At 41.1% G+C, this 16,166-nt stretch overlaps 1 protein-coding gene across 1 annotated transcript in view; it reads right to left on the bottom strand.

The window, feature by feature from the left end:
• The window catches only part of pecam1b (platelet and endothelial cell adhesion molecule 1b), a 28,641-nt gene that overhangs the window by 2,163 nt on the left and 10,312 nt on the right, over positions 1-16,166 (bottom strand). The window contains exons 8-12 of the mRNA XM_037690098.1: positions 14,814-15,092; positions 12,474-12,578; positions 1,694-1,747; positions 1,469-1,555; positions 1,089-1,148 (exon numbers count right to left, since the gene is read on the bottom strand). Of these exons, the coding sequence (XP_037546026.1) occupies positions 1,089-1,148; positions 1,469-1,555; positions 1,694-1,747; positions 12,474-12,578; positions 14,814-15,092 (585 nt within the window). The remainder of the gene's footprint in view (positions 1-1,088; positions 1,149-1,468; positions 1,556-1,693; positions 1,748-12,473; positions 12,579-14,813; positions 15,093-16,166) is intronic.

The following is a 16,166-nucleotide window of genomic DNA, read 5'->3' as shown; positions in this document are numbered from 1 at the left end:
TTGCTACATTTAGCATGGAAAGATTTGTTTTTTTTTTAGCTACAGTTTTGCTCATTTTAGTTAATGATTTTGTTGCATTTAGCTAATGTTTGGCTGTTTTTAGCTTTTAACTATGATTAATGTTTTGCTACATCTAAATTTTAGCTAAGGTTTTAGCAAAATTTAGCATTTAGCTTCAGTTTTGAAAATGTAAAAAATTAACAGTTTTTATAAACTTTATTTTTTTAGTTACTGTTTTGCCAATTTTAGCTTTTAGCCACAATTTTACTACATTTTGCATTAGCTAGTTTTATTACATTTAGCATTTAGATTTTTAAATATTTTAACAGCTACAATTTTGCTGGTTTTAGTTTGTAGCCATAAACTTGCTACTTTAAGTATTTAGCTACTGTTTTGACATGTTTAGCTAAGATTTAGCTAAATGTAACTTTTAGCTATGGCTTATGCTAATTAGATCTTTTGGTTACGGTTTTACAACAGTTAACATTTAGCTTATATCCATTTTGAAATGTTATATTTTAGCTTTTGTTCTGCTCGTTTGAACAATGGTTATTTCTTGAATAAAGTTATTTCAGCTGATTTTCTCTAGTTGTTGTCGCGACGACGCAAGAATCTCGCCGACTCATTCATCCCTCTTCTGCAGAAACCTTCGGCCTCTGTCAGCCGAAGCTAAACTCGGAGTCTGACTCGGAGTCCAGCGTGTGACTCAGTTTGTAAAAACAGGACGTTCAGGACACGAGGAACGGGATCATGTCTTGGATCTTCGGCTAGTTTCTGTCACCGTCAGAGGGGAACATGTGACCTCATTTAACCTTCACCTCAAGAAACATATTTGGGTTTCGGCTGAAATTAATCTGAGGGTGATAACGCAGCCGATGGTTTCTTTGTTAATGCGTTTCTTTCATTTTTAAGGTTTTAATGAAATTCTCCACCATCACATCTAAGTCAAGACGTTTCCGACAGCTGACTTTAGCCAACACAAAAACAGCTAAAACTGAGCCAGTTGTGCAGCTATGGAGCTAAAGTTTGGTGTGGTAGTAGCCGACAGTCATCTCCCAGACACGTGCCGACACGTGCTTTAAACTCACCATGGGGAGAGTTCTGCAGCTCGCTGTAAACCGTGTCCGTCCCTTTCCTCGGCGGCACCACTGAGGGCAGCAAACACAGAACATCAAACAAACTTCGGCTGATAGTGTCTGCTTCAACCAGAATCCTAAAAATAGGCTGAGGCCGCGTCCCACTAACGGTCATCTCCGGAGCCACCGATGGGACCCCGAGCTAAAAACCGTGAAGAGCATCAAAAGCTGATTATCTCAGCCCTTCCTGTTTATCAGGGCAGGAACTCCCAGTGAGCTGAAGGTGTGTTAATTAAAGGTAATTAGGCCCCGCCCAGGAAGTGCTGCTCTGTCTTATCAACCCTGAAGGAATGTGGAGGAGGCAGAGACCAGCGGTTTCAGAACCGTGTTACCTCTGGTTGGGTCTGCTGCTCGAGGATGGACCACCTCGGTGTACTCCACTTCAGGTTCGTTGGACACGGTGCTGAACTCGTCGATTTCTGCGTCAGAAAAAAAATCTCTTTAATCCCGGCTGGATTTTAACCACGTTTACAGAGAAGACGTAAAAGACTGAACTCTTAAACAGGTTCTGTTTCGAAGGAAGCCATGATGTTCGAACATGAACATCTGATTCTCACCTGATTCAGGTTTTCTGTGAGTCCACACACTCTCCACAGCTCCAGCCACCGGCCCTGAAACACAGAAACAAACCAGATTATAAATCTCATTTACTGTCTCCAAATTAGGCTTAAAATCTCTTTATCGTGAGATTATGGCTCAAAATGACGACACCTAATCTCATCATTAGGAGATAATGTCGTCAGTTTATGGGATCCATCCATCATCTGGGTAGTGACCAAAAGAACGAGATCATGGATCCAGGAGTTTTTTTCTGCAGGGGAGCTGGATTTTCCCTTAGAGGTGAGGTGAGAAGTTCAGTTCTCCAGGAGAGACTCGGAGCAGAACCGCTGCTCCTCAACATCCAGAGGAGCCAGTTGAGGTGGTTCAGACATCTGGTCAGGATGGACCCTGGACACCTTCCTAAGGGGAAGTTCTGAGCATGTCCAACTGGAAGGAGACCCCTGGGAAGACCCAGAACACGACGGAGAGACCGTGTCTCTCAGCTGGTCTGGGAACACCTTGAAGTCCTCCCAGAAGAGGTGGGGACTGTGAACAGAGAGGTCTGGAGCTCCATCACGCTGCTGCCCCGAGATCTGAGTCCAGAACCAGAGTTCATGACCACAGGTGAGGGGAGGAATGTAGACTGTCTGGTAAACAAAAATCTTCTTGCAGCTCAGCTCCCTCTTCACTACAACGGACCGGCACCACAGTACTACAGAAGCTGCACCGATCCGTCTGCAGATCTCACGCTGCATTCTTCCCTCACTGTGAGCAAAACCCTGATTCTTGAACTCCTCTACTTGAGGCAGAACTTCACTCAGAGGACAGTCCAAACTTTTCCCACTTAGCTTTGGAGGCGCTGATCTTTATCCGAGCAGCGAAACGCTCCAGTGGAGGTCCGGGCACAATGTCCCCAACGGGACCACATCATCTGCAAATAGCAGAGATGGAACCTTCAGGTCAATAACTATGAGCTGCCGGGTCAAAATTTGGAGACGGTTGATCTTTTTTGTGACTTGGAGCAACTGTTTTCCCTCAGAGAGGCAGAAACGTTCGAGGCAAATCTTTGGCTCCATTCTGCATTTAAAATGCTCATATTTTAGTTTAAAACAACAAACGCACTCGAAAAGTTGGACGCCAAGCATCATTGCTGTTATGATGCATCTTCACAATGCGCTTCTTCAGAGAAGAACCCCCCCAGTTCTTAGAGTTGTGCAGATGAATCAGTTCCTTTGCTCTCTGAATCTCAGATTTCTGCAGCTCGACAGTTTTTCGTCGTCTGAAGTTTCTCTGAACGAAGCTCCAGACGTTTGGTGGCCGCTCCGTCGTTATCGGCTCTGTCTCGGTGTCGTAAAGAGTTTATGCTGAAGAAAACCCACCGGTCAAGTTCAGCAGGTTGGAGCCATTAAGGGGAAATTAAAATACGTGTAGTCCTCGCTGCACAATATGAATCCGACCATGTGATATAAACACATCAGCAAGAAAAGTGACGGAAATAAAAACTGTTTTGTTGCAGGAGTTAACAGACGATAAACAGAAACTGTTTCAAATCAATAAGAGACTTCATTGATCATCGATGCATTCTTATTTTTACATAACAAATACAAGAAAAAGTCCCAGAATATCCAACAAAGTTCAGTCAGGTCATCTGGACGGTTTCTTTTTTTGTTGAGACGTTTCATCCTTCATCCAAAGGACTTCATCAGTCTGAGGAGCCACAGCAAACAGTCCCACAAGCAGCACACTCACGTAGTGGACCAACCAGTTTGCTGGTGATAAGATGGTTTCTGGGGCCCGCCCTCTCCCCTGTCGATCCTCTGAGGCAGCCGTAGCCAAAGTGGTTCAAAACATCAAAGTTCATGCTCAATAATCCAGGTACAAAATCCAACAGTTCATTCAGGTCATCTGGACGGTTTCTTTTTTTGTTGAGACGTTTCGTCCTTCATCCAAAGGACTTCTGCTTTGATGTTTGGAACCACTTTGGCTATGGCTGCCTCAGAGGAGTTGACAGGGGAGAGGGCGGGCCCCGGAAACCATCTTATCACCAGCAAACTGGTTGGTCCGCTATGTGAGTGTGCTGCTTGTGGGACTGTTTGTTGTGGCTCCTTGGACTGACGAAGTCCTTTGGATGAAGGATGAAACGTCTCAACAAAAAAAGAAACCGTCCAGATGACCTGACTGAACTTTGTACTTTGATGCTACAGAAAACTCACTTCCAGTTTGTTGAAATGCTCTGAGGGTTTCACTTTCTGCACCGACAGGATTTTACTCATTTTTTATTCAGTTTATTTGTAGATAATAATGTCCGACGCTCGTCACTGAACAAGTGGGCCAGCAGTACTTCTTGTGACGGCAGCAGATCCTAAAACCTCCTCTTTGTTCAGACCCAGATACCAGCAGCTCTCTGGAGACGAAACGAGCTGCTAGTTATTTACATAAACATGGGACGGCTTTCCTCTGACTGCAAAGATAACGCCGGATTTATTCCCCAGATAATAAAAAACACCACAAACAGGAAGATCGGCTCGATAAGGACGTTCAAAGAACTGCTGAAAATTTCAGTTTACTTTCAGAAACGAGATCATTCGTTCACTTTGGCATCGACGTTCTCCAAAAACTTGAATCGTCAATAAATGATGTCGATCGATGACCTCACACATCAGCGATTCACAGTTTGAAGCTTCGCTCACTGTAAACGACGTAAATTCACTCTCGAGTGAATCCTGCTGTCGGCTGATAGTTTCACTCCCTGATTCTCCAAACTCAGATTTGAGATTTTAGACACAATTCTGTTACATTTAGCTACTGTTTAGCTACATTTAGTTTTTAGCTAAGGTTTTGTTACATTTAGCATTTACAGTCGTGTTAATTACAACTCAAGTAACAGTTTCGCTAAATTTAGCTTTTAGCTACTGTTTGCTTGTTTAAGCTTTGTAGCTTGATTGGTGTAGCTTTTAGCTAAAAATTTGTTACATTTAACATGAGCTACTTAGCTGATTTTAGCTTTTCAACATCATTCTGTTACATTTAGCTATTGTTTTACTACTACATGTAGATTTTAGCTAAGGTTTTGTTACATTTAGCATTTCAGTAATGCAAAATTGAGCTTTTAGCTAAAATTTAGCTACATTTAACATCAACTACTTTGCTGATTTTAGTTTTTAGACAATTCTGTTACATTTAGCATTTAGCTCCTGTTTAGCTACATTTAGTTTTTAGCTCAGGTTTTGTTACATTTAGCATTTCAGTAATGCAAAATTTAGCTAAATTTAACATTAATTACTTTGCTGATTTTATCTTTTAGATATAATTTTGTAGCATTTAGATTTTAGCTACTGTATTGGTGCACTTGGATTTTAGCTAAGGTTTTGCTACAGTTAGCATTTCAGTTATTCTAGATTTAGCCTTTAGCTTCAATTTGGCTGATTTTAGCTTTTACACATAATTTTGTTACATTTATTTTTTATCTAAGTTTTTTTGGTTAAATTTAGCATTTAGCTAATTTATCAAATTGCAGCTTTTAGCTATAATTTTAGCTTTTAGTTATAGTTTTGCCAATTTTATCTCTTAGCCATGGATTTGATAATTTTACTTTTCAGCTATAGCTTTGGTGATTTCAGCTTTTAGCTATGGTTTTATTATAACCTTCAGCTTCAGTTTTTATAAAAAAATAGGTTTTATTTTAGCTGACTTTGAGCTTTTAGCCACAGTTCTGCTACATACAGCAGCTTTCTGCGGCTGCTGTCAGCTGCAGGTAAGAAGTCTTTTCTCTGTTGTTTTCTCTGTTAAAGGCGTAAACAGCTGAAGCATTTCCTCTCATTATGATCCTCTGAGGCGGAAGAAAGCAGCCGAAACAGGAGCAGCAGCGAACGAGCCAATGCTACGTCTTCAGCTGCGTAAACAGAAATCCTCTGGTGAGCTGTACACAATGGGTCGGTAATTCAGCAGCGGCTGCACAACAAATTCTGGCCAAAACAACTTCCCAGTTGGTAATGTAATCTCTCACCCGGCCCGACCGAGGCGTAGGTGACCGATTTCCTCTCCCTGCTGCCGGCATGCAGAGGTGCCCGGCCCAACCCTCACAATACTCCCACCCAACATGCCAACATAGGAAATAACGCTCAGACTCTATTGTTCCAACTTTTCAAGGAAGTCTGCTGAGCTTCTAGTTTTCAGGAAGTAAATTGTTTTCACGTTTTGTGGTTATTCTCTGATTTGAGCCGAGGATGAACAGAAAACAGAAAGAATGAAAACAAAAAGGATTTTTACATCCAACAATTACAACAAAGTCGGGACGTTGTGTCAAATGTAAATAAAAACAACGCAAAGGTTCGTAACTAATAAATCCACATTGGTGGATTGATGAATTTTTGCTGGTGCAAAGAGAACCTTCACATCAATGTGAAGAAGACAAAGGAGATGATTGTGGACTTCAGAAGGAACAAAAACATCTACACCCCCCTGAACATAAGAGGATCTGTGGTGGAAGTGGTCTCCAGCTACAAGGACTTGGGTGTACACATGAATGACAACCTCAGCTGGAGCAACAACACCACCAGCCTGATCAAGAAAGCTCATCAGAGACTCTACTTCCTCAGGCGGCTGAGACGAGCTGGTCTGGAAGCTCAGTCCTCACCTCCTTCTACAGGTGTGCAGTGGAGAGCATCCTGTGCTCCAGCATCAACGTGTGGCATGGAGGCTGCACAGCTGCAGAAAGAAAAGCTTTGCAGAGAGTGGTGAAGGCTGCACAGAAGATGTTGGAGTCAGCCTCCCCACCATCACAGACATCTACACCTCCACATGCAGGAAGAGAGCCACCTGCATCATGCAGGACCTCACTCACCCAGCACACACTTTTTGCCCCGCTCTCCTCAGGAAGGAGGGTGAGGAGCATTAAGTGTAGAACCACTAGACTGAGGAACAGCTTCTACCCTGAGGCTGTTAGACTCATGAATCTCTAACCAGAATAATCACTGAGAAAAAAAATCACATCATGTTGCTGCTGATCTGTTTCATGTTGCTGCTGATCTGTTTCATGTTGCTGCTGATCTGTTTCAATGTTGATGTGTTCATGCGTGCACATCCGCTCACACAGACTCATGTTCATGTTTGTGCTGATGTTCAATGTTTTATGTTATTAGTGCTTAGTGTATATTTAGTTGATGTTTTTCTTGGTTCATATCTTAGATGTTATTACTGTTTTTCTTTTACATTTTATTGTTGGATGTAACTGGGACCCTGTGTACATAATTTCGCTCCACCACCTGCACCACATGAGGTGCGAATGACAATAATCTCTGACTCTATTCACAGAGGAACATAGTAAATATTTAAAAACTGCACAATTCTCCAGAAAAAAAAGGTAATTTTGTAATTTTATGGCATAAACACATCTTAAAAAAGTTGGACAGGAGCAACAAAAGTAAATAGTTTTAATAAGTAAAAAAAAAAACTAATTAGGTTTGTTGTCAACAGGTCAGTACGAGGACTGGGCAGAGGCTCATCAGTCTGAGGAAAACTGTCTGAAATGATGGAACGGTTTCAAAATAAAGTTCCTCAATGAGACATTTTTAATCTCCATCATCATAATCTCTTCAGAAGATTAGAATAATCTGTAGAAACCTCTGAGCTCTGATCTTCAGGCCCTCAGGGGCCACTGCATTAAAACCAGGTCTGGTTCTGGACTCAGGAACACTTCCACAGCTCATCACAGAAGCTGCTTAAAGCTCTATCAGGCAAAGAAGAAGCCAGATGTGAACACCATCCAGAACCACTGCAGTCTCCTCTGGACCAGAGCTCATTTCAAATGGACCAGAACTGTTCTGAGGTCAGACGGGTCCAAATGTGAAATTCTGTCCACGTCCTCCATACTAAGGAGGAGTGGGACCATCCAGCCTGTTACCAGCACACAGTTCAAAGGCCAGCCTCTCTGATGGTATGGGGGTGCATTAGCGAAATGTTCCATCAATGAAAAAAGTACATCTTCAACAACATCTGCTCCAATCCAGCAACAAGAATCTAGCATCAATATGACCTTATGAACTTAGTTTCAACATGTGATGTTTACTTTGTTCCTTTGTGAATAAAACAAAAATTTATGAGGTTTATAAATCATTGCATTTTTAATTTACACTTCCCACAACGTCCCAACTTTATTCTGTTTGGGGTTGAACTTAAAAAAAAAAAGAGAAAATGAGGAAATGAACGTCTTGGACACGCCTCTAAATAAAAACCAGCATCTTTATTCTGCAAGACTCTCCTCCAGAATACGTTCAGGGACAAACCAAAAATATATACACACACATTTCCTGCGGTGGTATGTACAAAGCAACGGGGTGGGGTTTAAAACGTGCACGAGACAAACGCAGCGAAACGACATGCAGTTACAGCGAGGTCGGGTTAAAGACTGCAGGAGGAGGGGAGATGGAGCAGTGGGTCCTGGCTCGTTTCTCCTCATTACAATCCACAACATTAGAATAAAACCTTTGTGACACCTTCCAGCACTTCGTAAACAAGATTTCTCTCTTTTGTGTTCGTTTCCAAAAGTCTTTATTTTCATCGTCCTCAGAAATGTTCAGATTTGCTGTCCCTCCCCCCGCCTGCTACCTCTGCTCTGGTTTATTTAGCTTTTATGCAACGGGTCGTCTCAGTGAGACACGAAGACCAGAGCCGGGACGCCGTAGCTGCTCCTGTTGCTGATGTCAGCAGGCAGCGAGGCCACGCTACCTCGCGTCCCATTGGTCGCTCTCCCCTCCTTGTCGTCATGCGACGACGCTGCGTCTGCAAGAAGATGATAAGTGCCATTCTGAGCAGGTTGCAAGAACATAAAAAAAATTTAAAACAGGAATCCTTAAACCACGCCCTACAAACTGAACCCTACTTTCCCTGCTGCTGGGACGCATGCTCAGACACGAGACATCATGCAAAAAGGAAAATTAAATGCACACACACACCTCTGCATGCACGAAACATTTACAGCTGCAGCTCGGAGTCCCCTGAGCTCGGCTCGGAGTCCCCTGAGCTCGGCTCGGAGTCCCCTGAACTCGGCTCGGAGTCCCCTGAGCTCGGCTCGGAGTCCTCTGAGCTCGGCTCGGAGTCCTCTGAGCTCGGCTCGGAGTCCTCTGAGCTCGGCTCGGAGCTGGATTATTGCCGTGAGCATCCATACGGCACCAGGAGGCGTGGGTTATCAGGGTTAGGAGGTGGAGGCAGGTTACAGATGATGAGAGCTAAAACCTGGATCTCACTGCGCTGCAGCAGATGGAGACCTGCTGGTTCTGGTCTCCGTCTGACCAGAACCGACTGATGGAGACCAGAACCGACTGGTTCTGATCTGAACTTTTGCAACCAGGCTACAAGAGAGATATTTATTTATTTTTTTTAATTTATTTTTGCACAGCCAACGTTTGAAAATTATATGCACAGCTTGCAAAACCACCAGCTAAAATCTTTCAGCTATCGCTCTAACTTTTAGCTAGCATTTAGCTATGAATACTTTTAGCTTCTAGGTAATTATTTTCCTGCTTTTAGCTAGTGTCCTGCTACTTTAAACTTTTAGACAGCTTTTTTGGTACTTTAGTATTTAGCTATCCTTATAGCTAACATTATTCTGCTTTTGATTAATGTTTCAGTTGCTACTTTTACCTGTCGGACTCTTGCTACTTTAGCCTTTGGATATACTTCTGCTACTTTTACCTAACCATTGGTGATGTTAAGCTTCTACCTAACCTTTCGCTGCTTTTAGCTGGTGTCTTGCTTTTAGATGCCTTTTGACATATAGCCTTTAGCTATTCTCATGCTACTTTTACCTTATCTTTAACGATGTTAAACATGTGTCAACATTTGTTTAGCTACTTTTATCTTTTGTGGAACCTTTTGCCGTTTCAAGCTAGTGTTTTTCTAGTTAGCTATGTTAGCTTTTAGGTAACTTTTTTCTGGTTATAGCTAGCGACGTGCTATTTAAAATTTTAAATAGCCTTTTGATACTTTAGCCTTTAGCTATACTTAAGCTACATTTAGCTAACAATTTTCAACTTTTAACTTCTACCTAACCTTTTGCTGCTGTTAGCTTGTGTCTTGCTACGTTACTTTTAAATAGCCTTTTAACATTTTAGCCTTTAGCTATTTGCATGCTACTTTTAGCTCAATTTTTTATATGTTAAACATCTGTCAACATTTGTTTAGCTACTTTTAGCTGTTAGGTAACTTTTTCCTGCGTTTAGCTAGTGACTTGCTACTTTAAATTTTAAAATAGCCTTTTGATACTTTAGCCTTTAGCTATACTAACGATACTTTTAGCTAACATTTTGCCATTTTAACTTTTACCTAACCGTATGCTGCTTGTAGCCAGTGTTTCTTTTGCGACTTTTACCTTTTATATAGCCTTTTGCTAAATTTATCTTCCTTTTTTGCTACTCTAACCTTTAGCTATTCTCATGCTACTTTTAGCTAACCTTTGGCTATTTTAAACATCTACCTAACCTTCTGCTGCTTTTAGCTAACGCTCGTTTTGCTACTTTAGTATTTTGAGATTTACAACTGTAAAGTGCTTCAAGAATTAAATACATTATTGTTGTTATTATTGTTATTATTATTATTTTAGCTTTTAGGTAATTAACCTTCTGCTGCTTTAGACTTTAGCTGTCCTCAGCCTACTTTAAGCTAACTTAAGTTGAACTCTACCTAACCTTGTGTTGCTTTTAGCTAAGGTTTGTTTAGCAACATTTAGCTTTTAGGTAACATTTTGTTGCTTTATGCTAGCGTCTTGCTAGTTTTACCTTTAGAGAGCTGTTCTTATGCTACTCTTAGCTAAACCTTTGCTATTTTGAGCTAAAATGTAATCATATGCTGCTTTTAGCTAGTGTTTGTTTCGCAAAATTTAGTTTTTAAATAGCCGTTTAGCTTCTATTATCTAGCATTTTGCCTTTTAAGCTTTTAATTAGTGTTTTGCTCTTTTTAACTTTTAGGTGTGTGCTGCTTCTTTTAGCTTTAACTTAGTTTCAGCTTCTTCATGAACTCAGTGTTCACACTGTGTGTGCGCAGAAAATCCGGTTCCTCGAGCTCATTTTTATCATCGGTGTGGTTTTAAAACTCAGACGCTCGAGCTTGTAGCTTCGGCTGGTTTCTGGTACAAGGAGAGCTCCTGAGCAGGTGATAAAACTAATTTGTAGTGAACTCAAACTTCCACAACTTGTCACACAAATTTCTTTTAGAAGTTAGAATTTGCCGCGACTCACGGAGGGAAACACGAGTTTTCAGACTTTTTGGAGCCTTCGGCGCCGCTCACGGCCCAGTGAGAGACCGGCTGAAAGAGGGGTGTTAGTGACACACAGGAGGAGACGAACCAAGCTACCTGCGTAATAAACGTCTGTGTCGTGGCTGAGAGTCGCCGTTAAACACTCATCTGATTTAGGGCGCGCAGGCTTTCTGAGAAACGGTGAAAATAAAGTCAGCTCAGGCGAGAAAACAACAAAACCACAACTTAAAACACATTCAGATAAACGTTGATGCACTGGGTTTTGCATGTTGTAGTCTTTGTATTTAAATACATTTATGCATGCAATAATATTCTAGAGAAAGCTGACGTTTCTTCACAGAACACAAGCATTACTGTTGTTTGTGTTTTCTTATTTAATTTTTAAAAAATCAAATCTTTTTTTTTTTCAGAAAAAAAAGGAAAAAAAAAAGAAAAAAAAAAAAAAAAAAAAAAAAAAAGGAAAAAAAAGAGAAAAAAAAAGAAAAAAAATCAAATCTAAATTAGCAGATAGCAACACGAAGGGTAACGGTAAAAAAAAAAAATAGTAAAAATCTTTATTTGTTGTTTGTACACATGCACTTTGGGTATGTATATATTCTTGAAATATCTCGTTAACACAGATTTACTGACGTCATCATGTTTGCTGCATCATATCTAAAAAAAAAAAAACTTTTGACCCCCTCGTTTCTTTATATTTTGCTTCCAAGGAGTCAGATCTTCTTGCACATTTTAAAGTGATCTTGAAAAAGCAGTTCTCTAGACTTAAAGTTTTTCCTCAAACTTGTCAGTCATTTTTAAGTCTGAGCGGGGCAAACAAGAGGAGAATAAAAGAAGCGTCAGGCCTAAAACATCCACCTCCAGCAGATGAAACTATCTTTTAAGAAACCAGAATAAACCGTTAAAAGACTTGAAATGTGTCATCTGTCAAGCTTTTAGCGAACAGTTGTTTGAGAAGGACCCGTGTCGAAGCTAAAACGCTTCCTATCAACAAAACGTTGGTTCATTTCTCCAGTTTAGGAGCGTTTTTATGCCTGAATGACTCATTTATAACAATTAAATACATTTAAAAACCCTGCTTTTCTAAAAATGGACAGGCACAACGACTAAAACGGATTATAAAAGCGACAAAAGTCCAAAGAAAAACTTTAAAAGACAGAAAGTTTGTAGAAGCTCGAGTCCAGTTTGAAGATTATTCAAGCTCGGAAGCAAAATGTAAAGAAATGATGGACGAGTCAAGAATTTTATTCCGTAAAATATGTCGTGTTTAAAACTACCAACATGCAAAACAACCGGTGAAGTTCCTTACAGCGCATAAACAACCGAACCCAAACTCAGTAAAATCCACTAAAACCAGCCGATAAACCTGAAGTTTCAAACAAAGAGTCAAAGCAACTCACACTGACAGCTCAGCAGCCGTTTCTCGTTTACCTACAGTAAGAAAGGACAAGTGAGTCGAGGCGGGGGCGCAGTACGGACGGGAGGGGTCGACTTTTATTCACGGACATAAGCAGCTCGAGTTTCTGGAGGGCTGTAGGTTTGTCTACCTCTCTTGCTTTTGAAGTAAAGCACGCAGCCCACCAGGACCAGAATGGAGGCCACCAGCAGCAGGAAGCCCCCGATCAGAGCTTTCTTCCACAACGCCATGCGGACTGCAGGGGAGACGCAGAAAAAGGAGAAGGTCAGCGACAAACACAACCGTCAGGAAAGTCTGGAGGAGCGGCGAACTCATAAAGACGACGACTACAGGAAGAATTTAGATGTAAAAATGATGAGAACTCTTGTTCCACAATTACTCTGCTTATTTCCTTTACAGCTAAACTCACATGGTGTTAAATGGGGAAAATATATATTTAACCAATTTCAAAAATAGACTTTATTCACAGTGGAGTGCAGTAAACACATTAAAAGTTCAAATTAAGAAATTGAATCTAAAAATAAAAAATAAATAAAATAAAAATTAGGTATTTTTGAAAATGATGCTGTAAATCGATGAAGTGGAGTTAGTAGGAAAGATCATCTCTCTCCAGTTTTAGCTTCTCTCCACTGGCTTCCTGCCAAATTCAGAATTCAAAATCTTACTTCCAACCTACAAAGCCCTCAACAGCCTAGGTCCATCTTATATCACAGATCTTATTGTTCTATATTTTCCCAACAGAGCACTTCGCTCTGCAGGTTTACTGAGGCTGACACACTGTCCAGTTTTAAGACTGGTCTTAAGACTTAAGATAAATCCTATAGTTAGGGTTGGCTTGTTATGCTGCTATAGGCTTAGACTACTAGACAACAAATTGACCTAATTTCCTTAAATTAATTGTTAAAATTAATAGTTTTCATTTGATACAATTTTTATATCAACGTGATTCTTGTCCTGCCATTGTGTATCTGTTCCTCTCAAACCCAGCCGGTCGAAGCAGACGGCCGCTTGTCCTGAGTCTGGTTCTGCTAAAGGTTTCTTCCTCATGAGGGAGTTTTTCCTTTCCACTGTCGCCTTCATGCTTGCTCAAGATGAGAGTTGTGTGATGGAGTTCAACTCAAAGCTGCTCCTCAGATAAATCATGTTAAATTATTATTTTTAGATGTGAATGTTTCTGTTCAGTCCCTGAGACGACTTCTGTTGTGACTTGGCGCTGTATAAAGAAACTGAATGGATTTTAAAGATGTTCTAGGTCCACGTTTCTTCTGCGAAGCCTCGCCTCTTATTTTAACACCAATCTGTAAAGGTCCAGGACCTAAGGAGACCAGTTCTTGGAGGTTGGACTGATGGAGGATTCTGGCTGTTCTGGATCTTCTTTACTAGATTTGTTGATGTATGGGAGCAGATGTTCTAAAACCTGTAGATACTTTCCTGCATTGATGAAGCCTTTCCAGATGTGTAAACTGCTCCAGCCAAAGCTACTAACGCACCCCTATACCATCAGCGAGGCAGGTTAAACTGTGTGCTGATACCAGGCTGGATGTTCCCTCTGTTCTTTACTATAGAGAACCAGATTTCTAAACAGAATCTCAAATTTGATCCATCTGACTTCAGAACAGTTCTGGTCCATTTTGAAGTGAGCTCTGGTCCAGAGAAGAAGCAGCGGTTCTGGATGGTGCTCACATCTGGCTTCTTCTTTGTCTGATAGAGCTTTAAGCAGCATGTGTGGATGAGCTGTGTTTACAGACGATGATCTGTGGAAGAGTCCCTGAGCCCAGAACAGAACCAGACCTGGTTTTAATGCAGTGGCCTCTGAAGGCCTGAAGGTCACGACCTTCAGCCTCGTCCTCTGAGCTCAGAGCTTTCTACAGATTATTCTAATCTGGTGATGAGATTATAAACTAGAGATGATCGTCTTCTGAAACAGTTTTACTATTTTAGACATGTTTTCTTAGCAGACTGGTAAACCTCTGCCCATCTTTACTTCTGAGAGATTCCATATCGTTTTCTTTAACAGCCTTTTGCTGCTCATGTCTGATATTTTTTATGGTGCCTTGCTGCCATTTATTTATTTATTTTTAATAAAAATGGCACAATTTCTTTGTTTTAACGTTTGAAATGCTTACTATGTTCCATTGTGAATAAAATCTGGATTCATGAGATTTCATTGGGCTGCGGTAGCTCGGTGGTCAGGGCCGCGGTCTGGTAATCCTGAGGCTGCAGGTTCGAGCCCAGGTTGCGTCAGATTAGGCTTCCGGAGTAAAACAAATTGCCAAATCTATCATGCGAGTTCGCTCGCTGTGGCAACCCCTGAAGAAGGGATCAGCCGAAAGAAACTTTAACAAATCCATGTGTTCTATTTTTATGTAAATTTTACACAAGGCCCTAAGTTTTTCTTAACTGGGGTTGGAGATCAGATTAAATGCGCAGCATCAGCTGGTTCTGTGTTCGGAGCTGAAATCAGTCTCACCTTCTATGTTCACTTGATTACTTTCGACCTTGTTGTTGGCTCGGTTCTCCATCACACAGTAGTACGCTCCACTCTGCTCTTTGGACGACACGGTGAAATGATAGTCTGCGTAGTTTTCATCTAAGGTGGCGATTTTCAGTGGCTCTCTGTTCCCAACACGGTACCACCAGAACGTGATGGGCGGCGTGCCTTTCACACTACATATGAGGTGGAGATCATTTCCCTCAGAGATGTCTGCAAGGTCAGGGACGACCAGCAGGTCTGCTTCGGCCACAGGTTCTGGGAGAACAAAATGAGGTGAAAATATTCAGATTTATTTGGCCTTTAAACAAGAGCAATTACACACTTATCACGCTTTTACTTTCAATGTAACAAATATCAGCAAAATAACTCTAAATGGTAAAATTAAAGCAGGATGCAAAAAGTAACTATAAACCTTTCCAATAAAAACCCACACAAACCCAACTCTCCTCCAGCCCTGGAGAGCAACACACCTGACAGTAAAGCACGGCAGTGGCAGCATCATGATGGGATTGGGTTTTTATAAGCAGTGTCAGGGAAAATGGTCAGAAGAATAATGAAGGGCGTTAAATAAAGCTAAAGTGCAGTTTACCGTGACGAATTGAACCTGGTATACAGATCCGTCGTTCGGTCTCAAAGTACAAAGCAACAAAATACTCGTTTTACGCGTTTTCCTTGATTTAAAACCAGAGTTTACTCCTTCAGCATGTCGTACCTGGTACTTACAATCTTTAGAATGAAACCAGCACTGGTAAATATTGCAAACATACCAGGAATGATCCCAGTATTAACCTGTACCTAATGGTAAGTGGATACTGGTATTTTCCCAGTATGAGGTACATAACTGGTACTAAATGGCAAACAACCTGGTACTTACCAGGAACATACCCATTACATACTTTCTCAGTATGTTGCCAGTGTGTACCAGGCATGTAACCCATTAGGTACCAGGTCTGGAACCCATTAGGTATCAGATATGTAACCCGTTAGGTTTCAATTATGTAACCCATTAAGTACTAGTTATGCAACTCATTAAGTACTAGGTATGTAAACCGTTAGGCACCAGGTATGTAACCCGAAAAATACCAGGTATATAACCCAATAAATATCGGGCGTATAACTCCTTAAGTACCAGGTATGTACCCCTTAAATACCAGGTATAAAACCCATTAGGCACCAGGTATCTAACCTGTATATAACCCGTTAGGTACCAGTTATGTAACTCATTAAGTACTAAATATGTAAACCATTAAGTACCAGGTATGTAAACCATTAAGTACCATGTATGTAAACCATTAAGTACCAGGTATGTAACCCATTAAGTACCAGGTA

Source organism: Nematolebias whitei, chromosome 16 (genome assembly GCF_014905685.2).
Source record: "Nematolebias whitei isolate Nwh7 chromosome 16, NemWhi1, whole genome shotgun sequence".
NCBI classification, from domain to species: domain Eukaryota; kingdom Metazoa; phylum Chordata; class Actinopteri; order Cyprinodontiformes; family Rivulidae; genus Nematolebias; species Nematolebias whitei.
Note: the sequence above shows the minus strand (reverse complement) of the source record. Positions and strands in the feature narration are given on the sequence as shown.